This window comes from Carettochelys insculpta, chromosome 3 (assembly GCF_033958435.1).
Source record: "Carettochelys insculpta isolate YL-2023 chromosome 3, ASM3395843v1, whole genome shotgun sequence".
In the NCBI taxonomy this organism is placed as follows: Eukaryota; Metazoa; Chordata; order Testudines; family Carettochelyidae; genus Carettochelys; species Carettochelys insculpta.
Window position 1 is genome coordinate 207,395,370 of NC_134139.1, and position 27,465 is coordinate 207,422,834.

The following is a 27,465-nucleotide window of genomic DNA, read 5'->3' on the forward strand; positions in this document are numbered from 1 at the left end:
ACACCAATCTTACAGCTATATTATCAAAAGGCTACCAGCTAACTGGTTTAAACACTACACTTCCCCCATTTCTCCCCTCACACTGCTCAGAAGGAAGGATCCCTGTGCAATCCATATCTTACACAGCAGTGATGCACAAAAACACTGGGTGATAGCAAAAGTTGTGACTTTACTTTTTTTCTTCACACAGCGCACAGTCAACCTGTGGAACTCCTTGCCCGAGGAGGCTGTGAAGGCCAGGACTCTATTAGGGTTTAAAAAAGAGCTTGATAAATTTTTGCAGGTTAGGTCCATAAATGGCTATTAGCCAGGGATAAAGTATGGTGCCCTAGCCTTCAGAACAAGGGCAGGAGATGGATGGCAGGAGATAAATCACTTGATCATTGTCTTCTGTTCTCCTTCTCTGGGGCACCTGGCATTGGCCACCGTCGGCAGATGGGATGCTGGGCTGGATGGACCTTTGGTCTGACCCAGTATGGCCATTCTTATGTTCTTATGTTCTTACAGCAACAAGTTGTTTATAATTAAGTCCCTTCTGCACATTGTCCAGCACTCACAACCTGGCACACAGTGGAAAATGTGCAGCATTTTCTTTAGAAAGAAATTGTCGAAGAGTTTTTTTAGCCCAAATGTGACTGGTGACGTGGGTTCAGGGGTTTGGCAGAAGGGTGAGCAGAGAGAAGAGAGACACAGCGGAGAGGAGGTGGGGAGTGGGGAAGGGCCAGGGTCTGGGTGGAGCAGGGGTGAGCTATGGGTGGGGAGCTGGCCTTCCCAAGCAGCAGCTTCATCTGCCACCCACACTTTCCACGTGTTAACCTAAACTATAATGATCCTTAAAGAAGGCGGGTGCTCAGAGATTATGGAAGAGGGGCTTATGCTCCCCAGGTTGGCGTAGAAGGGACAGACCCTCCCACTACTGGTGTCACCCCCTTCCCACCCCATGCTCAAAGCTCACAAAAAATGGGCCGAGGAGTTCCTGGCACTAGCCCTATGATCAGGTCTGCGATCCCTGACAGCTGATGGCCAGCCCTGGGGTTACCCCCTTGGAGCGTCTTGCAGACCCAGGGCCCCTAGAATCATGCCTGGCCTATGCAGCAGGAGCTTACTTTGCAAAGCACAAACACAGGCTTCGATCTGCCTTCTGGTTTTTGAGCCTTTCAGGTTTACATTTTCTGGAACTGGAAAGAGACTGGCCTGTTTTCAAAGAAAGTTGAGAGCCTCACATGGTCACCTGACTCCTCGGATGCTGATGACCATCCTTGTGAGCCAGCCAGCCTGCACCTCCCAGCCCAGCCTGCCCTTAAGCACAGCTAGGGACCCGCCTGCAGCAGAAACGAAGCTCAGCTACACAGAAGGTGACAGCCCGTGTCTTAGTTTTAGACAGAGACTCCCAAAGGAACTGAGACGAGTTGGGGTGGGAGCCATGTTGAAAGTTCAAGGGAGTTAGGGACTCCTGGGAGCTCCTTTCCCAGCCTCAGCCACGAGGGAGACAGTTTTGCTGCCTGGGGAAGCAGATTTAGCCCTGTAGACTTGTACGAGTGTGACTGCTTTCCTGAGTCCCAGAGCCCGGCTCCAGCCCAACTCTGGATCGTGGTGCTGCAGTTTTAGAGCCCTGGAAGCCCAAGTCAGCTGACTCGGGCCAGCCGGGGTGTTTAACTGCAGGGTACCGACATATCTTAAGGCCCACAATCTGGCTTATCAAAAAGGGTGAAAGGTGAGGTGATTGCAGGGCACCGACCAGTCCGCCCTGGGGAGAGACTCTTGGGCTTTTTAATCTAGCAGAGAAAAAGTAATAACAAGCACCAGCAGGTAGCAGCTGAAGCCTGACTGTCCCACCGCGGGCTGGGCCCTGCTTGGGACCAGTGATTCCCCGGCTGACTATGGTGGCGCTGTCTTTGCAGGGACTGATGCCAGCCGGACCTCTGAATCTATGAACTGCCTGGGACAGACAGCAGCGAGCACTGCGCATTGTAGCACCCATGCGGAGCGATGCGGCTGGAATTAATGCAAGCCGAGTCAGAGCTGGACGACCGGCTGTCTCTGCAGCAGCTGTTTCAGCGCCGCTGCTGAAGCTTTTCTGTCCCTGTCACCCGCACAGGTGCCCAGCCAAGGCCTCTGTGCTCAGGAGGGACTTCCTGGGGCTGGTGAAGTGTGAACCTGGCACTGAGCTGATGGGCAATTCGCATGGGGCTGCCCTGCCTGGGCTCGTCAGTCTTCGCTGGTGCCTGGCCTGATACTCAGGATCAGCTCAGCGACAGGCTGACTCTGGCTCTTAGGTGTATGAGGAAGCACTTTGTTACCAGCGATGGAAGAACACCTACCAGAAAGTGGCTCTTATATTCACCTGGGGGGAGGCAAAGGAGTGTTTCCTGGCTGCCTGCTATCTGTGGTCCAGAATCTGAGCTTTCATTTAAAAACTAGCCTCTGGCCCTTATATTGGAGAAGAAACGCCTCCAGATATGACCCTGAGTCTTCAGCGGGCCTGAAACAACAACTCGGAGAGAAGCCTCAATGCCACTATTTATCCCTGTGGCTTTTAACTCTGAAACCTAATGATGGGCATTGAAATGTCAACTCTAGTTACTATTTCTCTCCCAACAAAGTGTATGAGGAACGGGACAGGTGAAGGCCTGTCCACCTGCCATGAGTGGGGCCTCTTGACATTACAAGAGAGCTGAGCCTAGGTTGTTGGTGCAGTGTGAGCTGTGGGCAGAGCGTCTGCTTTGACCCCTGACCTTTCCAAGCAAAGCCCCTACATTCTCACCAACAGCTGCTGAATCTGTTGCATTCAGTGTCGTTGCTGTCGGCATACAGAGAGCTACAGCTGCAGAGGTACGATCCGTAACTGACACTGCAGCCCTGCCGGGAGCCTCTCTTTGCACTGCAGGCGGTGAGACAGCCGCAGCCTGGAGAGACAATCCAGGAGGCCATGAGCTCCCAGGGCTTTATTTCTCACTGCTCCTTCTTCATCTAGGAACCGGCCTCCCGCTGGCCTGCTCATGCTCTGTATTCAAAATAGCTGTCTCTGACTTCTCGCTCCTGGGAGCTCACCCTCTTCCCCGAGGGGAAGGTTTGGTACGTGCGCAGGTTCTCCGGAGACACCCGGAACAAATGCCATTGGGTCTTCGAGCTCAGCGGCGAGCTAGGGAGGAGCAGAAGGGGAGTTACACGGCTGGGGACCAGCCCCTGAAAGCTCAGCCCGCCCCCAGATGTGTCCCAGGGGAAGGGGAGGGGCATGCGGAGGAGACATGGAGCCTTGCGCGAGTGGTTCTGTTGAGGTCACTGGGGTGCCTCTGTGCACATCGGCGTGAACAAGGGCTGCATGCTTTGGTCCTGACTCTGAAAGCATTTGGAGGGTGGGAAAGGGAAACTCAGTCTGCTGCCACAGGTAAAGTCTGATGGATCTTCTCATGGAGGATGTGTGGTGGTGTAACAGCAGCTGGTAAATTACACGTGTGTCTGAGGTTCTGCTTGTACAAATGCACCTGGACAGCCCCGAGTCGACCTCCCGTCTAATTCTGTTCAGAGATGGCACATGCTGCTCACCAGGCATTGTCCCAGCCCCCTGCCAATTACACACCACCCTCTCCTTTCAGTGCTGCAGGTGTAGGTTAGAGCCCTGGGAATGCTTCTGCCAAGGCTGGCAGCTCACCCCCCCAAACGTAGCCAGTCCTCCATGCCTTCTCCAAATCCCCCACGCAGCCTGGGTGCTCAGGACAGAGGAGGGGGGGGTCCCCTCTATTTTTTTCCACCCATGGACGGAATAAATTTTGTTACATGCACTGAGTCCTGTGCACCACCAATAGAAACGGGAGAACCGTATGGTGACTTGCCTGCCTGGTGCGAAGGTTGCGGATCTCTCGAGGCATCTAGACAGACTTATGGGCAGTGCTGGGGAGGAGCCGGTCGTCGTGGTACATGTTGGTACCAATGACATAGGGAAGGGTAGAAGAGATGTTCTGGAGGCCAAATTTAGGTTACTAGGAAAGAGACTGAAATCCAGAACATCTTTGGTGGCATTCTCTGAAATGCTTCCAGTTCCACGCGCAGGGCCAGATAGACAGGCAGAACTTCAGAGTCTCAATGCGTGGATGAGACGATGGTGTAGGGAAGAGGGGTTTAGATTTATTAGGAACTGGGGACACTTTTGGGGTAGGGGGAGCCTATACAGGAATGATGGGCTCCACCTAAATCAAGGTGGATCCAGACTGCTGGCATTAAACATTAAAAAGGTCGTAGAGCAGTTTTTAAACTAAGAGGTGGGGGAAAGCCGATTGGTGCGGGGGAGCACCTGGATCGGACGGAGACTTCTCTTACACGAGGCTCCATAGATAGGGATTCCCTAGAAGTTAGTCAGATAGGGAACGTGGGAAATAATATATGGGCAAGATCAGATGTGAAACAATCGCATATAAAAAAATCCAACACGTCTGTGAAAGGCGGACATATAAATAGTGGTAGTTTTCTAACATGCTTTTACACTAATGCTAGGAGTCTGTCTAATAACATGGGTGAACTGGAGTACCTCATATCAAAGGAGGAAGTTGACATAATAGGCATCTCAGAAACATGGTGGAATGAGGACAATCAGTGGGACACTATCATACCGGGATATAAATTATATCGGAAAGACAGAACAGGTCGTGCGGGTGGCGGAGTGGTACTATATGTGAAGGATAATATAGAATCAAATGAAGTAAAAATCCTAAAGGAATCAAAATGTTCCATAGAATCATTATGGATAATAATTCATTCCTCTAATATGAATATGGCATTAGGAATATATTACCGACCACCTAACCAGGACAGTGATAGTGATGCTGAAATGATAAGGGAGATTAGAGAGGCTATCAAAATAAAAAACACAGTAATAATAGGAGATTTCAATTATCCCCATATTGATTGGGTGCATGTCACCTCAGGACGGGATTCAGAGATTAAATTTCTTGATGCCTTAAATGACTGCTTCTTGGAGCAGCTAGTACAGGAACCCACAAGGGGAGAGTCAATTCTCGATCTAGTCTTGACTGGAACGCAGGATCTGGTCCAAGAGGTAACTGTTACTGGACCGCTTGGAAATAGTGACCACAATATAATAACTTTTAATATTCCTGTGTTGGGAAGAACACCGCAGCGGTCAAACACTCTGGCATTTAATTTCAAAAAGGGGAATTACACTAAAATGAGGAAGCTAGTTAAACAGAAACTAAAAGGTAGAGTAATTAAACTAAAATCCCTGGAAGCTGCATGGAAACTGTTTAAAGACACCATACTAGAGGCCCAACTTAAATGTATACCCCAAATAAAAAAACACAGTAAGAGACCTAACAAAGAACCACCATGGCTAAACAGCCATGTTAAAAAGGCAGTGAGAGAGAAAAGGGCAGCTTTTAAAAAGTGGAAGTCAAATCCTAGTGAGGAAAATAGAAAGGAACATAAACACTCCCAAATTAAGTGTCATAATGTAGTAAGAAAAGCCAAAAAAGAGTTTGAGGAACAGCTAGCCAAAAATTCAAAAAACAATAGTAAAATGTTTTTTAAATACATTAGAAGCAGGAAGCCCGCTAAAAAAGCAGTGGGGCCCTTGGATGATAAAGATATAAAAGGAGCGATCAACGAAGACAGTGCCATTGCGGAGCGATTAAATGATTTCTTTGCTTCAGTCTTCACGGCTGAAGATGTTACAGAGGTTCCTAAATCTGAGCCAGCCTTTTTAGGCAACAAATCTGAGGAACTCACTCAGATTGAAGTGACAGAGGAGGTTTTGGAATTAATTGATAAGCTGAATAGTAACAAGTCTCCAGGACCAGACGGCATTCACCCAAGGGTTCTGAAAGAACTCAAATGTGAAATTGCGGAGTTATTAACAGTGGTTTGTAACCTATCCTTTAAATCCACTTTGGTACCAAATGACTGGAAGACGGCCAATATAACACCAATATTTAAAAAAGGCTCTAGAGGAGATCCTGGCAATTATAGACCGATAAGTTTAACATCAGTACCAGGCAAATTAGTAGAAACACTAGTAAAGAGTAAAATTGCAAGGCACATAGAAGAGGACGAATTGTTGGGCAAAAGTCAGCATGGTTTCTGCAGAGGGAAGTCGTGTCTAACTAATCTATTAGAATTCTTTGAAGGGGTTAATAAACATGCGGACAAGGGGCACCCAGTGGACATAATATACCTAGATTTCCAGAAAGCCTTTGAGACGGTCCCACACCAAAGGCTTTTATGTAAATTAGGTGGTCATGGGATAGGAGGAAAGGTCCTTTCATGGATCGGGAATTGGTTAAAAGACAGAAAACAAAGGGTGGGAATAAATGGTAAATTTTCACAATGGAGGAGGGTAACTAGTGGTGTTCCCCAGGGGTCAGTCCTGGGACCGATCCTGTTCAACTTGTTCATCAATGATCTAGAAAATGAGGTAAGCAGTGAGGTGGCAAAGTTTGCAGATGACACCAAGTTGTTCAGGACAGTCAAAAGCAAAAGGGATTGTGAAGAACTACAAAAAGATCTCAGCAAACTGAGTGATTGGGCAGCAAAATGGCAAATGAAATTTAATGTGAGTAAGTGTAAGGTAATGCATGTTGGAAAAAATAACCCAAATTACACGTACTACATGATGGGGTCAAATTTAGCTACGACAGATCAGGAAAGGGATCTTGGAGTTATAGTGGATAGTTCTCTGAAGACATCCACGCAGTGTGCAGCGGCAGTTAGTAAGGCAAATAGGATGTTAGGAATTATTAAAAAAGGGATCGATAATAAGACAAAAGATATACTTCCCCTATATAAAACTATGGTACGCCCACATCTTGAGTACTGCGTGCAGATGTGGTCTCCTCACCTCAAAAAAGATATATTGGCATTAGAAAAGGTTCAGAAAAGGGCGACTAAGATGATTAGGGGCTTGGAAAGGGTCCCATATGGGGAGAGGCTAGAGAGACTGGGACTTTTCAGTTTGGAAAAGAGGCGATTGAGGGGCGATATGATAGAGGTATATAAAATCATGAATGGTGTGGAGAAAGTGAATATAGAAAAATTATTTACCTTTTCCCATAATACAAGAACTAGGGGACACCAAATGAAATTGATGGGTAGTAGGTTCAAAACTAATAAAAGGAAATTTTTCTTCCCACAGCGCACAGTCAACCTGTGGAACTCCTTGCCCGAGGAGGCTGTGAAGGCCAGGACTCTCTTAGGGTTTAAAAAAGAGCTTGATAAATTTTTGCAGGTTAGGTCCATAAATGGCTATTAGCCAGGGATAAAGTATGGTGCCCTAGCCTTCAGAACAAGGGCAGGAAATGGATGGCAGGAGATAAATCACTTGATCATTGTCTTCTGTTCTCCTTCTCTGGGGCACCTGGCATTGGCCACCGTCGGCAGATGGGATGCTGGGCTGGATGGACCTTTGGTCTGACCCAGTATGGCCATTCTTATGTTCTTATGTTCTTAAACCCAGGCTGCCCACTGTGGGTGCTCTGCTAATCAGCTGAGCAGCACCTGAATCTCTGCTGGACGGCCGTCCAAGTGCTCAGCTCACAGGGAACCCTGCAGAGTTCTCCCACAGTTCCCCAGAAGAGAATCTCAGAGCCGAGCAGCTTGCTGCAGCACGAAGACCCGGGGGATGCGCCCCCCCAGGAGAGCTAGTGGGTGGGGGGTAGGGAGCAGGACATCCCACGTCTGGCTACTGCAGGGGTCGGATGCTTTCCTCTGAAGCAGCTGATGCTGCAGCTGACAGGGACATGTCATGGGGTTAGTGGCCCCCAGGGCTTATCCAGGCTGGCATGGCCATCCCAGAGCACCTAATATCAGTTTATTCCCTGCTGAGTTCTAACCCAATCAGAGTGTCAGTGCTAAGCTCTGACTCAGGACAGCCCATTACTGGAGTGCTGGGTGCAGCAGTTCCCGGTTCCATCAGAGACGCCTCTTTTCGGGAACTTTTTAAGCTATGCCTGCATTGCAGGGTTTCGGAAGTAACTTATTTTGACATTCTGAGGCCTAAACAAGTTATCTCTGGAAAGAGCGTTCACATCCCAACAGCAGCTCGAAATGGAGCGTTCACACAAGAGAGCCCAGTTTCGAAATGAGAGCAACGATGGGACGCCCCGGGAGGCCAACTGAGTTGTAACGACCTCTGCTTAGTATGCATGGAGTCCACTTCAGAACTGAAAGGGTGAGGGGCGAGGTCGTTGCAAGCCATTTGTCGGCGGAGTTGCTATTTCAAGTGTAATGCCGTTATTCCACAACAGCAAGCTTTGCCGTGTGGACACAAGGGTTTATTTTCCAGAAAAAAAGAGGTTTCCCCATAAAGAAAACCCCGCTACAGACAAACCCTTAGGGACAAGAGTTGCTTCTGGCTGAATCTCAACATGAAATTCCCACCATGTGTTTGGAAAGAGGCAGCAGGGGTGGGAGGGATTCCCTCGGTTTCTGTGCATGAAACATGCACAGGGATTCTGGGTGGAGGTTTTCCACAGTACTAAGGGCTGGCAAAGGGATGGGCCACCAAAGAAGTTCTCAAAGCAGGAGTGAAGGGGACTGAAATATGGCACAGACCTTGTTCTGGCCCCTGCATGGGACTGAATTTTATTTCATCATTATTGTGTTTGCTATCGCTGTAATCTGGGACCTCTGGAGCTTAGTGCAGGAGCTGCTAGTGTTTGAACTAAAAGCTGGCAGCCCCTCAGCTTTCTTTCTCTGTGTCAGTGGTCTAGCTGGCACTATGGAGGACAGTGTCACAGACACCAGACACCCCTTTCTCATGCACTGCTGTCACTATACCTCAGTCTTAGCTTCCTCGGCCCCAGGCAGCTCTGCCAACGTCTCTCAGTCCTGACCTGTGACCTTCCCACATGCTGGTCCAGCCTTGGTCCCCGTACACAGCTCAGGTGATTCCTTTGTCCTGTTTTCCCTCCCCTGCTGTCCCAGCTTTGCTGATGACCCCTCTAAGCCTGATTTGAACCCCACTGCTTCTGCTGGTCCGTTCCTTAACCACCCCTGAGCTGGGCTCAAACCCTGATGGGTTGTGCTAGGCTGACGGGATGACACTCAAACCGAGACACTCCACTTTACCTCTATCCCGATCTTAGACTGGGAACACAGGTCTCCAGAGACGGAAGGTCGAGCGGGTTCATCCCAACACTGGCTCCCTGCCCATGCACAGTAAATATCGGCACTGAGAGCACAGTGGGGGTGCTGGCGCACAGGGAGTTACTGCACCAGACTTGCAGAGGCTGCACAGTCTGCTGGGGTCCGATTTTGGAAGGAAAAGACCCTAGAGACAGGCAGCGCCACCGGACCTCAGCCTGGCTCTGAAGAAGCTTTCAGATTTAACCTGTTAGGAAGCTGCACGATACTAAAGGTTCTGCATCACAGCGAGCAGGTCAAGGATGGAACCTCTTGTGTTGGAGATACTTGAGTCTGCGAGCTGGCCTGCTGAGTGGGGCCAAGCGGGTAATTGCCCTGAGGCCTGGTGTTTCTAAGGGGCCTGGAGCGCTGGCCGCTGCAGCTACTGTTAGTGCCCCTTCGAACCGCCACTGCAGCGCTGCTCTGCTGTTCTGTGTGACTCTGGCAGGGAAGGAGGGCAGCACCATGCTCCAAACGGTGCTAAGGGCTGACTGTCCTAAGCCCTGCCCCTTCTATCACAGGCCCCTCCCCTTCTTCCCTACTCCCTACCTCTTCTATCCCAGGCCCCACCCCTTCTGCCCTAGGCCCCCCTTCTATCCCTGGCCTCGCCCCTTCTGCCGAGTCCCCTCCCCTTCTATCCCTGGCCCTGCCCCTTCTGCCCTAGATCCCTCCCCTTCTATCCCAGGCGCTGACCCTTCTGCCCTAGGCCCCACCCCTTCTGCCCTAGGCCCTGCCCCTTCTGGGCATAGGCCACTCCCCTTCTATCCTAGGTCTCACCCCTTCTGCCCTAGGCCCTGTCCCCCTCCCACCTTGCCTCAGGGCCCATGGTGGCTGTCGGCCCCACGGGGTGGGAAATGCAAAGCTTTTGGGCCACGCAGAGCTTTTCTGCAGGTCGTGGACAGCTACTCCCAGCATCAAGCTAAAACAAGGTGGAACAGGCATTTAGTACAAGCAGTGAGTGCATTTTCAAAAGGCTAACTCAAGGTAAAGCACATGTAGTAGCCGTCTGCTTCTGACTGGCTAGTACAGGGGTAATAAATGGTCAACAGACATTATAGAGATGACTAGCTTGTTATACACAGTGATAAATAAACCCTCAATGACCCAACAGAGTTGTATAAAATCATGACAGGTGTGGAGAATGTAATTATAGAAGTGGTATTTACTTCTACTCATAACGCAAGAACTAGGGAACACCAAATGAAAGTAATACGCAACAGGTTTACAACAAACAAAAGGAAGTTCTTCTTCACACAGCTCAGAGTCAACCTGTGGAACTCCTTGCCAGAGGTTGTTGAGAAGGCCAAGACTAGACCAAAACAAAGAAGCAGATACACCTGACTGTGCAGTACCTCCCCACAAACACTACAGTAAGGCTTAGCGGGGGCGGGGAGGGCGGGGTCAGGTTGTAATCAACCTGTAAAGTACTTATCAAAGCCCTACATTGTTAATCCCGCTTGCACGTTAATTTTAATGTGTGCTAATGTTATCATTAATCTAACCAAAGCCCAACAAGAGATTTCAACGTGCACAGGAGAATGTGACCAGCACTGAAGCCACTATCATTCACCAACAACTTCGCTGGACTGGTTGGGACGTCTGATCAGCCCCCTCTCTAAAGAGATTCTGGTTTCCGAGTTGGAAGAAGGACCGAGGAGCGCTGGGGGCCAGCAGAAGCAATATAAGGATGTGCTGAAGGCACACGTGAAAAAGTGCAGCATCGGTGTCGACACCTGGGAGAACCTTGCCCAAGGCCGTCCCCACTGGAGAGTGGTGATCCGTGAAGAGATAGCACAATTTGAGAGGTCCTGTAGCAGGGCACACACAGGGAGGCAGAGACGGGCATCAAAAACTGCCCCACACCCTTCCAATAGCTACCAATGCCTGCCCGGTCTGGGATCAGACCTGCGGCTCCAGAATCAGGCTGGTCAGCCATCGACGGACTCATGAATAGGAGGGTGACCAGAAGATGTCCTTCTCCTCATTGAGTGACTGCCAAGAGCCTAGGAGGAAAACCCTGCCTCCTATGCCCTTCTCGTCTCCTGCAAGCCATTTCTGGGTCACACAGGGTGAGCAACTCAGCGTGCTCCCCATGAGAGCTAAGATGAACCTTGCAGTGGGGCAGGGGTGTGTGGGGGAGCTCAAAGTCCTGCAGGTGGCACTGGGGAGACCAATACCAGAATCTTGCAGCCACTTGTGGAGGCCAGAGTTTAAAATGACATGAGAAAGTAGCCAGGGACAGAAAAGGGCCACCACAGGGCCCAAGGCTGGAGAAGACGCTGGACTGCGTGAGCCTCCAGAGCTCTGTTTAGCTCAGGGGTATCAAACTCAGAGCTCAAAGCCAGCCCCGGTGGGAGCAGTTTTGCAATCTGGCCCAGGAGCACAAGCAGACCGGGGTCAGGAAGGAACCGTCCCTTTCCAGGGCCCCAAGCCCCGCCCCCTCCTGCCACAGCCCCACCCCCTCATCCCACTGCATCCCGTTCCCTGGGGGCACAGCCTTGGGAATCACAGGGGAGGGCCTGGCACAGTGCAATCAAGCCCCCATGTACTCCCCATGCCAGACCACATACCCGGGGGATGGGGCACAACGGAGGGGTGGGGCAGGGAGCACTGGAATGGACAGGGATGGCCCATGGGCCATGAGACTCAGACCTCTGGTTAAGCCGATCAGAAAGGCTAAATGGTGATGTGGTTACAGCATCTAAGGCCATCTGGAGTGAATACACCTGCAAAGGCCAGTGGCTGGGAGCGGAAGCCAGAGAAATTCCAGTGAGAACCTGGATGCACGTCTCTGCCAGGGGTGGGGATCAAGCCCTGGAACAAACTACCAGAGGAAGTGGTGGCTCTTCCATGGCTTGACACCTCCATGGCAGGCCTGGCTGCCTTTGGGCAGCGCTTTAGCCAAACGCTGCTTCCTGGGCTTGATCTGGGGGGGTAACCGGCTGACGGTCTCTGCTTGGTACAGTGCAAGTCAGACGAGAGGATCCCAATCTTCTGGCTTAAAACTCTCTGAGTCCTTTTTATCTGCTGAGCAACCTGAAAATTAACCTCTCTCCCGGCACTAGAGGGCATCCGCGCAGCTTAGCATTTTGCAAAGTCCCACGTGTCCGCTCAGACAACAATGGATTGGCCGTTTCTCTCAATTTCAAGTATATCAAAATCCACTTCCAGTGACCCCCCCACCCCCAGAGACGGGCAGAATCTGATTGCCAAAGACAGCCAGTCTTTTGCTCAGGAAGCTGCAGAGACCAAAGTCAGTGGGAGCTGGGGATGAGGAGCGTCGTACAAGATCGGGTGCTATAGCCAGGGGGAAGGAGCAATAATTTTAGATGGGGAGCCCCTCCAAGCATGTTGAAAGTAGTCATGCCCTGCACTCCTCCATATTAATGGAGGAGGTGCGGGGTCTAAGACGGAGGTTGGGTGCAGAGGGAGTTTGGGGTGTGGGATTGGGGTGCAGGAGAGGGTGTGGGGTCTGGGAGGGAACTTGGGTGAAGGAGGCAGACCAGGGGGCAGAGTTTTGGGTTGTAACCGGGGGCAGGGAATTGCGGTGCAGGCCTGGCAAGGGTAGGGATGCAGGAGGAGGGGGGCCAGAGGCAGGCTTGGGCCGGGATGAGCTTACCTGGCCCACTCCCGGCCAGCAGCCCAGCAGCTGGTTCAGCCAGGATCTCCACTTTACCTGCCCCCACAGCCTGCTCAGAGAAGCCGGCTGCAGGGGCCATGCGTGCTGCTCTGAACGCTGCACCCCCCCAGGGAGAGGGAGGTGTACTTTGTGGACTGCCTGCTCTTCCAACAGGCAGCTCCCATTGGCCAGAAAAGAGTCTCCGGGAGCTGCGAGATTGTGCTGGGGGCGGGGGCAGCTCACAAAGCCTCTTCCCCCTCCCCCAGGCTCACAGCGTTCATGGACGCACGTGTCCCCACAGCCACCTAGCCTGAGTGGGGCAGGCCTGGGGCAAGCAGGAACCCTGGCTGAGGCTCCTGCTGGGTCACGGGCCAGAGCCGGCAGCTTGTCCGGCTGCGTCCACCCCTGCCCCACAGTCTGTGAAGAACACATTGAGATCACTGTGTGTTCCTCTGTAAGGCATCATCACGGAAATCAATGGCAAATTGTGAATTCTCAGCATGTGTGTGTGTGAGGAGGAAGCAGGATGCCCCTGTAATATCTTCTGCAATTGGCAATGCACATCTGCAATTCCATCCTCTCGTGAATACTCATTACAATAGATTCTTGAACTACACGATCACAGACTTTTCCCACAGGCGCTCTGTCACATTCTGTGCACAGGTCGGACAGTGAGGCTGGGGCCACACTTGGTCAAAATTTCACAATGGCCAGGCTAACGGGCAAATCGGAGAATACTAATGAGACGCTGAAATGAACATGCAAGGCTCGCCTTCACGGGGGTCCTTTCTGAAAAGACCCCTCACGTTTCGAAATCCCCTTATTCCTCAACAGCCTGCCTGAGGTCTGGTGACGCAGAGTAAAACTGGGGCTCAGGAAAGAATAAAAGCTTGATTTGCCATTGAAGTTGCACAGGGTTTTGATGAGGGATTCTGGGAAGAAAAGACTTGCAGTACAGTCTTCCCCTGTCTTATGAGGGTAATTCGTTCCTGGAAAACCTCTCAGGGTGAATTCTCGTAAGTTGAAAATGTAATTGCCATTCATTTCAATGGGAAAAAATGTTATGCGTTCCTGAGCCCCAACATGTACACCCGTTTATGCTAAAACAACACCAAATCCCATTAAATCTGGTGCAAGGGGGCGGGCAGGGCAGAGCAGGACACGGGGAGGCAGCCCGGCCTGAGCGCAGCTTAGGTTAAGGGGAGGGGGTGCTGCCAGGGGCTGGCTGCATGGGGAGGCAGGCAGGCACAGGAGGCCCCCAGCTGGTGAGGGGCGATGCCTCTCTCGTGCGGGGCTGCATGGTGGAGAGGCCCTGCCAGCAGCAGCTGAGGCGGCATAGGCGGGCGAGCCAGGCGCTAAATGGGAGGGAGCACCACAGACGGCGAGCGGTGCCCGAGGCACAGCTGTGCAGGGCGTGCGGTGGCGGCCCCCAAGCTGCCCGGGGGGTGAGCGGCAGCAGCGGGGCCGGAATGGGCTGTGCGCCCAGCATCCATGTCTCGCAGAGCGGCGTGATCTACTGCCGGGACTCGGACAAGTCTACCTCCCCGCACCAGACTGCTGCCCTCTCGCAGGGCGCCGCCATCCCCCTGCACGGCCTCTTCGTCAAGACCAACGCGGCCGACTCCTTCCCCTCAGTGCTCGCCTACCAGAACCGCCAGCCTCCAAATCGGTCCTCGTAAATGCGAAGAAATGCCTCGTAAGCTGAAGTAGGGGTATTAAATGAAACTCCTCATAAAGTCGAATTCTCATAACTCGAATGGGCGTCTCTCGGGGTGTGACTGTAGATGATGCAGCCAGTAGATGTCTGAGTGCCACGTAGCATCAGCAGACATGCTATGTTTCCTGGTAAACAGAGGACAAAGCTGAAACTGAAGCTATGTGGAAGTCTGTTTGTGCCAATAGTCTGCACTACATATCACCGGGGTCACATGGCTTGAGCTCATGGCAATTTTTAATTCTGTGATCACTATCTCGTAATGCAGATGCACAAATTGGTAAAGGGAAGGTTAACTCGGCAATCTTCACTTTGGCACTTCATGACAGCTGAGTGCATGACTTTGCAAACCTAGTGTCCTTTCTAGGGAGGTTTTCACTTTTTAAAAAATGAAATTATTTATAGTTGCTTCTCCCTGGAGACATAATCCAATTGTGATGCCTATGGTTTGGGGCCTTTTACCTTTTGTAGTCATGAGCAGATGGCTAGACCCCATGCGACCATTCAGATCTGCCATCTGTTCCTGAAACACCTGGTCCAATATCCCTCAGGAGAAGAAGCCTCCCGGTGCCATTATATGGAACAAGAGAGGTTCTGATGCCCCAGGAGCTCACAGTATGTGGTGGTATCATGCTAATGAATTGCAATGTGGGTGAGAACTGGACAGTCAGATCCACTCACTTATTCCATAGTTTAAATAGACCGTTTGGAAACTCCGGTTGTCTTCACTGCAGGCATGAGGCAACGCAGGAGATCAAGAAGCTTCCAAGTTGGCTCCAAGCAGAAGAGCTTTCTGGTGCTCACTCAGTCGCTGGTGATATGGGCAGGGCTGGAACAGGGAGCCATAGAGCTGTCTCCCTACGGTGCTCCCGGTGGGATCCCCCACAATTCCAAGGTGCCAACGAGAAGGTATGCCTCACACTTTCAGGCCAGAGAAACGTGCAGATGAATCAGGTGACACTTGGGATGTTCTTTGGGATCCTGGGATGCATGCACTGATGACTCTCAAAGGGAAGGTATATCAGATAACTCTGCTGCTAGCATCATGGCTGAGTCCAAGTGCTGCTGGGCTCGGAGGACACAGCTCTCTGAGCCAAAGGGCTTCCTCAAGGAATGCGTAAGGTAAATAAAATGGGAGGGAGAGAAACTGCCATACAGGATGGTTCCAAAGCGGCTGGTTGCTTATTAGCGCCGAGGGCCCCTGGAGACGGCCTAGGCCCCGTTTTGCAGTTCTTGCAGAACTCTCCTCTGCACTGCAGAAGACGCATCAGCACCGCATGTATTATTGAGCAGCACTCAACAGGTTTCCCTTTGTTTCCACGAGCATTTTCATCTCCCCAGCAGCCTCCCCGCGCACAACCCTCTGGCCACAAAAGCAGTGATCCTGCCTCTCCTCAGCGTGGGTCCCACGTTCAGAGCTCTGTTCAACTGAGCCGCAGCACTTCTTGCCAGCGTTGGCACATCCAGACTGTCAAGCCGATGGGGTGCTTCGTGCCTCAGTTTCCCATCCGTGCAATGGGAATCAGAGCACTGATAAGAGCATTAAAGCTGGGGAGCAGGGGGAGGCCTCAGCATTGATGGAGTTGGGGGCCATGTCGCACTTAAGATGGGAAAGGGACTGGAATAGACCCAGGCTAGCTGCCCCCAGTACAAGTAGGTCCAAGGCCCCTGTGCCAGGGCAGGTGCTCCCATCAGGCTAATTAAGAGGGCAGGGCGACGCCGATAAGGACCAGAGAGAGAGACCCAGTTAATGAAGGGTCACCTGGGTCAGTCGGAGCCAGTGAGTCCGAACTTCTGGAGGGAGAGTCAGGTGGGGCAGATGGGAGCTGCCAGATCCGAATGGTCACTCCTAGCAGAAGGCAAGGGAAGCCCAGGGGCTGGGCTGAGCGGTGTGCAGGCTGATATTTGCAAACCAGAGGTTGGGCTGCAGAGGAGCTTCTCTGCCAACAGCCCGGGGCATTAGTGGGAGGGCCAGACGGAGCAGGTGATGCTCCCCCGGTGAAGATCATCTCCCAGCCGAGCTGGGAAGGGCAGGGTTGTTTACTGATGGGGAGGGCTGGGGTGGCTGTCCTGGTGCAAGGACAGGAGATGGCTGTGGTGGATAGGTGGGAACAGAGGAGGCTGGAGCTGTGCCTGGCACTCTGGGTAGGGTGAGGGATGCTGGGTCACGCAGGACCCTCAGGGTAGGGGCAGGGATGCTGAAGAATTGGGAGTTGTCTTGTTATGATTTATGTGCATGGGACCCTGCTAATGTGGACACCACAGTATAGTTATACTTGGGAACAGGTTTTGGACTATTTCTGGGCAGCCTGCTGGAGGGAAACTGAGGCAGACATACCTGCTGTGCCGTTGCCTACCAGAGGGCCAGCTCTCTCATATACCCCCTTTTACACCTGGGGAAACTGAGGCTCTGCATGGTTTGCCCAAGGACACCAGGAAGTCAGTGCTGGCAACAGAACCACCGTCTCCTGAACCCCAGCCCTGTGCTCAGGAACGTCCAGCAGGACGATGTTCCAGTGGAACGTTTCTGCCCGCCCGACCTGCAGGATAGAACAGGGCAAGGTGGAATCTCCATGCTTTGAGATGGTTAGGGCCAGGCATGCAAAGCCCTGGCTGGGATGATTTAGTTGAGGTTGGCTCTGCTTGGAGCTGGGGGTTGGACTCAATGACCTCCTAAGGGCTCTTCCAGCCCTAATCTTCTGTGAGTTCAACTCTTCATCTGATCTGCATTGAAAACAAGTGCTGAAATCTTAGCTTTTCCTATAGGACAGAAATTCCAAACTCCACTCAGCCTTCACTTTAACTGCTAAGCAACGCCCCTCTTGTACACCATCCTGGCAACCTGTCTGTTCCCTTGGGTTGGCTCTGCTGTCGTGTGAGGGCAGGGTTGGGTCTGCCGAATGATGCCGGCTGATTGGCAGTCTGGGACTGACGGAGTTAGCCTATAGGGACTAATGACCCACCCATGCAGGACGGAGGGGGCATGGGACCCAGAAAGCGCGTGATTGCTTGGGACAACAGAAGAAAAGAGAATGGGAGTGTGTAACCAAGGCCTGAAGCCAAGGTGAAGGGTGCTGGATTGGCAGCCCTGGGGGCTGAATTCCTCTGTGACAGGGGAACCATCTTCTCTGAGATGCCGCCAGTCGGGGGGGCACCTCAGAGGATGGACAAGAGATTCAGTCTCCATCGCCTGTTCAGGTTTTGGTCCCTTTGCCAAAGTCTCCAGCCTGGGATGGTCAGTTAGTGCCCCTCATGGTGGCGTTTCCATCTTGAAGCTGCTACGGTCTGGGTGAAACCCCACTGGTGTCAGTGGAGTTACATCAGGGACGAATCTGACCCCCAGCTCTTAATGCAAGCCTAAGGCACACCTCCTGCGGAGGGGCATCAAGGCAGGGCACCCAGCCGCAGGGGCAGGGAAGTGACTGTCTGGTGGAGCACGGCAGCAGTGCGTTCTGGGAAGCTGAGCACAGCCAGGTGCTAAAGCGACCTGAGTTTTGCTTCACACGAGATCCCACCTGTGTGTGTTCGCAAACTGCAGTCCCCCCGCCGCAGTGCCGCCTCAGCAGCGGTGCGTTGCCTGGGAGACGAGAGCGAATGACAGATGTGGGAAGAGGGAAAGCGGATCAGTCCCTGGATGCTGGAGCTCTCCATCCCCAGAGCTCGTAGCACATCCTGGGGTCCAGGTGCTGCTCCCCATCTCGGGGGGGGGGATTCTGCAGTGCCTGATGCGCACGTGTGTGTGAGCTGAGACCCACGGTCCGATCACAAGCCACTGTTAATCTCCTGGCCCGTGTTCCTCTGCACTGCTCCGCCAGCACTCAGAGTGCCTAAAGCCACTGGAACCAGCCATGATCATGCTGCAGAGATGAATCTGCCTGCAGGGCAGCACCGGCTTCAAGGCTCCTAAGCCCTGCGCCCCATTGCTGACATCAAGGGGCTGGGCAAAGGGGCACAGGTGTAGCTGGGGCTTCCCTGTTAACCAGGGAATCTAGAATAGGAGCAGTGAGGTCATCTGACCTCTGCATTGGGCCCTGGTGCGGCTGCTGCTGGAGTTCCACAGTCAGTTCTGGTGCCTGCAGTTCCAGCAGGATGTTGATAAACTGGAATGGGGTCAGAGAAGAACCAGAAGAATGATCGCAAGACTAGAAAAGACGTTTTGTCGTGATACGCCGCAGGAGCTCACACTATTTATTTTAACAAGCTGTAAATAAGGCCTCCAGTTTTAACGGTGAGAGTAATTAACCACTGCAACAAATGACCAAGGTTTGTGGTGGGTTCTCCATCACTGACAATTCAACATCAAGACTGGACAAAAGTTTTCTAGAAGCTCTCCTCTCCTCTAGGAGTCATTGTGGGGCTCTTCTCTGGCTGTGTTATACAAGGACCCAGACTATACAATCACAGCGATCCCTTCGGGCCGTGGATTCTATGAAAGGGGGGTGGTAGGTATGCAGCATAAATCAGACCATCATTCATGCTGGTCTAACAAAGGCTGTGCACCAGTCCAGCTCAGGAGGAGAAACAGGAGGAGAGTGCAAAAGTGGCCTTCAGCCTCCCTGCCTCCTGAGTTGTGCTCTGGCTAAAGATTGGAGCCTGAACTTCTGAGTCCCAGATGCCATCCCTGCCTCACAGGCTTGGTAGCTCACAGACCAAGGAGCTCCAGCTGGTGGCTCTGCACTCCTTCGGCATGGATGTCCAAAGCCTGACAGGTTTGGGCATTTTGTGCCGACTCATGTTTTGCCTTCAGAGTACTGGAAATGTCAAGTCTGACCTTCCCTGCTTTCAATGGGGAACTGCTTGGGCTCTCAGGAAATCTGCACTAAGAGCTAATCTCTTCTACAAAGAAGTCCTTCCTCCCAAGTGTTTTTAGGTAGCACAGTCTGACTAAAATCCTGTTCCATCTCTGGCGCTCATTTTCCAGTCTCTGGTGCCTTGCGATGTCTTCGTTTCATTCGTTCTCCAAAGTGCCTTCCAGGGAAGATATACCATGCGCAGGGCTGAAAAGGCGTTTAATGGAAAGAAAGGTTAGACAGTAGGAAACAGAAAAAATGGTTTGCTGGAATATCACACTACGCTGCTGAAATCACAAGTTAGGTTTAACAGGGTTCAAAAATGAGCTAGACAAATCTCTGGAGGATAGCTCCATCAGTGCTATTAGCCAGGGTGGCAGGGATGGTGTCCTTAGCCTCTGTTTGTCCAAGGCTGGAGATGGATGACAGGGGACGGATCACTGGCTGATTCCCTGTTCTGCTCACTCCCTCTGGGACACCTGGCACTGGCCACTGTCGGAAGACAGGACACTGGGCTAGATGGACCTTTGGTCTGATCCAGTATGGCTGTTCTTCTGTTCTAGGTTTTATTTATGTGAATTGTGAGCCCAGGGATCTGCTTCCTCTCTTACAGGTGCCTATGTCCTTCTACTGCCCAGAGTCCTACTGAAATGTCCAGTGAGCGAGGACCCTGTCAGGAAAGTCAGAGGGTTACAGTTCACATCTCCTCCTCAGAGGTGGAGCCTGCGAAATGTACATGAAAGCGTGAGATTCCCAAGGCAGAGATTTAAGCAGGCAATCTTCAGTGCACCCCTTTCCCTCCACCCCAGTACATGTGTACAAGACATCCTCACTCACCCAGCTAGGCTGCATCTGCCACGCAGCTGGCTCTCGCAGGGCTGTGGTCTCGCAGTCCACGCTGCACTCGCCTGCCTCATGGTCACGCAAAACAGGGACAGCCAAAAGCTCCGATTGCAACTGGCCATACGGCACAACACGGAGATGCCCATGGAGTCAGGGTCGCCACGTGTCAGGGATAGGGGCCCTTCCTGTGTCTGAACGTTCCAAAAATGTCTTAACGTTCCATTAGCAGAAAGGAACCCAGACGGCACAGCAGGTGCAGTGGGGCAACCAGCACCAAAGGGTTAATTAAACCAGCCTGCGGGGAGCTAAGGAACCGGGAACAGAAGCTTCGTCCTTCTTTGCAGCACTCAGGTAGTTCGCAGGGCTGGCTTTGCAGAGAAGCCAATTCCCTCCTCCCCCCTGTACAAATTCAGGGTCTAGAAATAAGCCCTGGATGTTTTAGCACACGAGAGCAATGGAAACACGTAGTGTTTTGTGCCAGTGTACCCTGCGGGGGCGGGAGAAGTGGGAGGAGAGAACGCTGGAGAAAGCAGAGGGAAGAGAACAAACCTAAAATACTGGCAGCCAAAGGAATGCCAGCAGACCTGGCAAAGGCTGATGTTGCACAGGCATCCTGCACCCAGCACATAGTCCTGGGGTGGGGGCGGTGATTACAGAGGTGTCCAGACAAAAGCAAACGCAGATGCGTTGCTGCAAAGCATGAACAGCCTGGGTTTGGGGCAGATCGCACTGCCCCCTGCAGCCCCCTCTGCCCCCCAGCTCCCATCCTTGAGCTGAACTGCTTATTCAGCCTTCCCCCTGTGCAGTATACTCACCTGGGACTCCCTCTCTCAGACCGGGGGACAGGCCATCAGGCTGCCTGGAGGGACAGAACCAGCTCTATGGCTGGTGCACTGGGGGCACGTGCTGGCAGCAGGCTGGGCCCTCCTGTGCCGCTCTTCAGTGATGCTAAGGCCAGAAGGACCACTGTGATCACTGCGTCTGACCTCCTGAAATAATTCTTGTTTGAACTACAGCCCGAGCAGGCAGCAATGCGGACCAGACTCACCAACAATGCATGAAGCCTGTGGCTCTCAGTAATAGTCCTCAAGACTCTTGCATCTTCATCCAAGGAGCTCACAACACTCTACAGACATCAGCCAAGCAAGCCTCCAAACAGGTGTCTTTCGGTGGTCGGGAAACTGAGGCACAGAGCCCTCAGCTGGTGTTTTCCAGTCTTAGAACACAATGCCCTTCGCAAGTGTGTGTCGTCAGCCCCACTTTACAGCCACAGAAACTGAGGCCTGGAGAAAGGATGATCGCAGCTCACTTGCATGAGGTGAGGCTGGCTCCAGAAAGCACAGAGACAGCTGGGGGAGGAGGATACAGACCAGGAACCAAGGCTGGCACACAGGTGATGGCGATTTCCAGGCATGAAGTAGGGGGCAAGAGGGGGAACGCAAAAGGAGAGCAGATGAGAGATGAAAGTAGGAGACGAATGGCCCTGAAAGGACGGACAAGAGGTCAGACATAGAAGAGACTCAAAGGGAGCATTGGTGCCATGCTCAGAGGTCAGGGGGAGCAGGACCATTCAGACAGCATTTTGGAGGGGCGTGTGGTTGGTTCCAAAGAGACCCAAGCAGAAGAGACAGCAGCAGTGGCGGTGGCAGAGGAGCAGGGTGTGGACAAGAGACTGACCCCTCGAGGGAGAACAGAAAGAGCACGTGCAGGAACCGTGCGGGAAGGAAGATCTGTGTTAGGAGTCGAAGGAAACGGGTGCACACGGAAGTTCCACGATGGCGGACAGGGAGGAGCCAGTTTGGGAGAGTAGATCAATTTGACCCTGTTCAGCTGGCAGGGACAGCAAGCCAGCCAGGATGAGACTTACAGGGACAGTGAGTGAAGTGCAGGCAATAGGTCTGGAGGCGGGGGATATGTAACCCCGGGAGGGAGGGACGGCTGAGCCCTGGGGAGTGGATGGGGTTACACAAGCCTAGGGGGGAGGTGGAGAAGAGGGTGTGTGGGGAGTTCTGAGCTAGAATAGCGACATGCTCAGAACTGACTGTGATTCCCGCCCAGACAGAGCCCCTGGGTGCTGAGGAAACACCTTCCAAGGGCCAAAAATCAGAGCTAGCAGAGGAAGCCCTGTAAACCCCTGCTGAGAGCAGGTCCTTCAAGAGACGCACACCCAATGGGGCATGCCTAGCTCTGTCCATTGCTGTAGGATGCACAGGAACCTAGAACCAGCCTCGCTCACTCAGAGAGCTCCCAGCACAGCCAGCGCCAGAGCATCCGCATGGGTTTTACTGTAGCTGCTGGAGAACTCCACAGGCCAACTCTGTAGGATCACTTCCCCCACCAGGAAAATGCAGCCACCCCTGGGACAGAAGAGTTGGCATTTCACCACATGGCTTTGGTTGGGCAAATAACCATGAAAATGATCAGCATTTCGTGTTGACATTTTCAAAAAGAACTGTCTTAGCTCTTAAGTGTACAAGGCCTCTCCAAATGGCCTTTCATTTTATTTTTAAAAAAATTGCAAACTGTAAAAATAGGTTCAGAATCAAAGCAACGTGTTGCATTTGCCCTTAAACAATTTTTCCCAGGATTTTTTGAATTGCTGAAACCTTTGTTAAAAAAAACGAGCTGCCCTGTAGCACCCTAAAGGCTACCAATTTTATTTATTAGGAAATGAGCTTTCGTGAGGACTGCTTGTTTTTTGTAAAGCTACAGACTAACAGGGCTACTACCCTCCAAAACCTTTGTTACTCACCCAGCTCTACTTCTGCCCCTTGGAGTGTCTTTGCTTCTCTGCAGAGGCAGAAGGAACCCGAGCACTGATAAAACCAGCTCCTGCTACTGAATTGGAACATGGATACCTGCGCTAAAAAGCCATCTTCTCCAGGGTCCCACCCCAAATCTAAAGTGACACATTAAAAGAGCCCCAGGAAGTCTCCAGCACAGGTCTGTAAGTCCTTTTGTGAAACCACCTTGAGCAAGAGTCTGCTTCTTCAAACTGGTTTCCTGCATGTTTAAGGTAGGGCAAAAGAAGCCACTTTCCCAGCTGGTGAAGCTGCTGTGGATAGCTATAGCCAGAGACACCCACTGAGCCACCATCTTTCCCCTGAGAACATCAGCCCCACCTGCCTGCATGGGAGGCAATCCCCTCCTCACAGCATCCCCCCTTATCCTGTTCTGCTTCCTGCCTGTTCCTTACTACTAGGCAAGGGGTTCAGCCTGCAGTTAAACTTGCAGGGTTTCCATGTGGCCAAATGCAATGCACTGTGTCAGTGTCTGCAGGATGATGGGGGTGTGTTCGGGTGTGAGTGTTAAGGGCTGAGCCTTCGCTGGGTTAATGCATTTGTTTGTTTGCAAAGGACAGCAGGAGCTGTGAGGACTCAGACCTACAGCGAAAGGGAGTCTTTCTTTCCTTCTTGGTGGGCACTCGATAATGAGTAGGACGTCTTCACGTCACCCTCATATTTGTCAGTCCGTTGATGCTGATTGGCCCGATTCTGGAGCCACAGGCCTTAGCACAAAGGGATAAGAGGTGTGATAAAGGAAGTAAGTGTAACCCACACACCTATGTGTGTTTAACTGTCTCAAGTGGTACCTAGCCCACGTCACAGAGAAAGAATATGTGTCCTCCACAGCCTATGCTGAGCGCCAGCTGGCCTTTAGCTCAAGCTGTAGAGGCACCTGCACTGAGGTCCCATGTTTGAGCCTGACTCAGGGCAGTTACACAAGCACGCCTAATTCAACCCTCTCCAAACCAAGAGGCCCTGCCTCCCAGTGGACTGATCCAGTTCCTCTCAATAACTTTTTGCTCTGTTAGTGAGCTACTGTTGTAGGCAGGAACTGATGGGCGTTTAGGGCCACGTGAGCTGCAAACTGGGCCCCTCGGGTTCCTGCCCCTGCAACCCAATCAAGGACACCTTGAGTCAATGCAAACTCCAGGGGTCTCTGTTTACAGCCAGCTCCCTCCCCCGACCTTACTAGCTACTACATGACAGGGTTTTCACAGCCAAAGCTTGGCAGTAGCAGGCCTGGCGAACAATAGCCCGCAGGGCTCCACCCCTCTGGCCTGTCTTCTCCTCCTCCTTCCACCTTTCTTTCTCCCAGCCTTTATAGCCCCTAGCAAGACAGGTTGGCAGCTGTCTCTCCTGCCAGGCAGGCACAGGGCTGTTTAACCAGCCCCAATCCATTCCCTTGATTGGGGCTGCCTAAACCCTCCTCACTCTCCGTCCCATAGGCCCATGCCTGTGCCAGCTGGGAAGCACCGGACTCTATCTGTCCCCAGTGACTTCCATGGGAGTTGGGCCCGCTCAGCACCCGGCAGATCCAGGCCCTGAGTCATTGGGTTTGACCCAGAACCCAGAGGAGAGAGAGCTGCTCAGACCTGGGCTCCCTGTTCAGCTGCCCAACCCCTGAATTTCTGTTGCTAAAATGAGCCCAGGGCACATCCTGCCTGGTTAGAACCTGGCCTGCCCCCTGGCTTCAGCAGAGCTACCCAGGGTGGAGACTGGATGAGGGATCAGCTCCTCAGCAGTCAAACGCCCATCTGAGGTGCCTGAGCGATGCCTGGAGCGCCCAGCTGAGGTGCCCCCACTTAGATGCATCTGCTAGCCAGTGCGGCTTGCCCCGTTGGTCAGTGCTTGGCACACGTACAAGCCATTGTGCGAGGTGCAGCCCTGTGAAATCCTGCACTGTGGGCTACTCACCCCTGTGCAGGGGCTGTTACAAACTCAGCGCTCAGACCATATTGAGCAGGAGTTCACTAACCTAGTGGGCAAATCCAAGCCCATAGAGCTGGTCTCTGGGCTGAGGTCTGGCTGTGGGCCCTCTTTGAAGCCACAGCTCAAGCAAAAGCTGATGCAAATAATAATCCCTTGAGGTGAAGCCAACCCACAGGCGGCAGCTGCTGCTGGAGGGAGAGAACTTGAAACTGACCAGGGACGAAGGGAAACTGACTCCACCGCAGTGGGGAAAACGCACTGCATTGTGAGAGGTGTTTGTGCACGCACAGCTCCAGAAGTCATTGCTAGTCACGCAGGGCAGGTGTGTGTTTGTGTGTGCATGTGTGCGGGCTTTTTTAAATCCAAGGGGGAAACCTCCTTGCCTAATGGAGCCAAGCGGCAGTGCCGAACCCGGGGCGGTGCTAAGTCCCATCCTCGGAAATAGGCAGCTGGGAGATGCCTCCGTCTGCTGGGGACTCTCAGCCAAAAGCCCTCTCTTGCTGTTCGGTATCGATACTGTTTTAGCAGGAGTGGGGAGAGAGGAGCAGGCCTCTTACAACTCAGAGCACTCCCCTGGAGGTGGCTGGCTCTGGTACAGGGATTTCAAGGGGGATCTGTCACTTCTCGGGGGAGGGCTCTCCCCAGGGGACTAATGGGAAAATTGGGTGTTGGGCTCTGGCAGGCCAACTCTGCACTGACCTCACCCTGACCTTGTTATGTCACACAGGGTTAGGAAAACCTGACACCCTGAGAGATGCAGTTAAACCAGCCTGGTGTGGCCAGCACTAGAGGGAAGAATTCTTCCACCGACTTAGGTACCATCGCTTGGGCAGGTGGATTAACTGCAGTGATGGGAGAACTCCTTCTGTTGCCGTAGCAACTGCCTACACTTCAGTGCTGCAGCACTTGTAACGTGGACACACCCTCGTGCACAGTGGAACAGCTTCCCCAGGGAAGAACCAGAGAAAGAGCCCTACCACCAGCAGGCACTGGAATGGCTCTGTAGCCTACTGGTTAGAGCACTCAGTGGGCATGGGAGACCAGCCTTCTGCTCCAATTACCTTTTACATTATTTCCCTTCAACAGGAGAACCGTGGATCAGACTACCACAGGGTAGGGTATTTGTCACAGAGGTGCAAATCTTCCTTCAAAATCCCTTCTCCTCCTCAGGTGGAGTTGGGGGCTTGAACTGGGCATCTCCCTTGCCCCAGGTGACCCCCAGTTACAAGCTGTGAGGGAGATCCCCCTTCTCCCTCTGGCCATTCTTGCCCTCGGGTCATTGGTAGGCAAGCTCAGAGCACGCTTACTGTATCGTGCGCTACTGGCAGATTAGGCAGAGGAAGTAGTACCCATCCTTGCTCAGTTCCTGAATGGCTCCGGGGCTTTGGCAGCGCCCGATTTGCTGGGGGGGAGTAGGCAGGGGGATGGGTGCAGCACGTGGAGACAGGAACACAAGTGCTTATGGCACTTTTACTGCAAAACACGTCTGGAAATCGATTTAAGCGCTGGCAAGCGTAACGCCGACAGACCCGGGTTGCCAGCCCCGGGGTTAGAACCTGTGAGTAGAGGGTCTAAAGCCCTGCACTCTATCACGTGAGCTAAAGGGCAGCTGGCTCTCAACCAAGGCTGTAGAGCAGAGACTTCACCCACCCCAACTGAGGTCTCAGTGCCTCTGGGTCCTACGCAGGTCTCAGCAGCCGCTGAGCAGGGAGACTATGAAACCCAGCTAGGCCTGATTCTGGGATTCTGTCCTTCGGCAAATCTCGGCTGTGATTTTTAATCAGAGCTTGTCCTTTCCACATTACCAACCAAACCTCCACCCCACTATTAGCTTTGGATGAATCCAGCCGGTGTTGGGCTGTTTTCTTTTGAATGGGGGTGAGTGAGGAGGAAACCCCATAGGTATTTGTGGCTAAACCGAGCCAGCCCACACCACAGGGACCAAAGCTGTCTGAATCCATTCCATTATCCCCCCGGACTTAGGAGCAGGGAAGGGCGGCCGCTGAGCACAGCTTGTGGGGGCAGCTGTTGCTACTCACAGATCAAGAGGGTGGGGGTACTTCTCCTTCTCTTTGACCGGCAGCACAAAGTAGGGAACCACCTGCACCGTCCCCGTCTTGTCACGGTACTGCTCGCGATGCCTCTGGGAAAGCTGCAGGACAGACAAAGTACTCAAGGCCAGGTTTAAGGTGCAGAGCAGAGCAGCACTGGCTGGCAAGGCCGCTGAAGAGTTAAAATACCAATGCATTCGAAAAAGATAGCAGGTCTGATGCTGCAATCCTTCTTCCCTGTGCGAAGGATACCACCCACCCAGGGCCCAACCTCACATGGGGATCGGCCTCCTGGGAGAGGTCCTTTGAGCAGGGTCCTCTCTTCCCATAGACATGCACAAAGCAATGGATCCTTCATCACCACAGAAATAACAACAACGGTGTTTCTAGACCTGCCCTCTGTGCAGCACATCCACGTAAGTGACGAGCATGATAAATAGCATCGGGCCCTGGCTCAGGAATTCGGCAAGGTAAGCTGTGCTTAGTCCTGATGCACTGTGACGGAGGCGTGGCTCTGTGCCCTCTCCGTGGCCGAGAAGTGGAGAGACAGCACAGAGTTCGGGGTGCAAACTGTAAAGGGCGTGGGCCGTTTGGGTTGGGTTGG

The 27,465-nt window shown here is 52.6% G+C and overlaps 1 protein-coding gene across 1 annotated transcript in view; it reads right to left on the reverse strand.

The window, feature by feature from the left end:
- Positions 1-2,997: 2,997 nt before the first annotated feature.
- CIMIP2C (ciliary microtubule inner protein 2C) overlaps positions 2,998-27,465 on the reverse strand; it is a 43,674-nt gene continuing 19,206 nt past the window's right edge. Inside the window, exons 3-4 of the mRNA XM_074989048.1 lie at positions 26,850-26,962; positions 2,998-3,142 (exon numbers count right to left, since the gene is read on the reverse strand). Of these exons, the coding sequence (XP_074845149.1) occupies positions 2,998-3,142; positions 26,850-26,962 (258 nt within the window). The remainder of the gene's footprint in view (positions 3,143-26,849; positions 26,963-27,465) is intronic.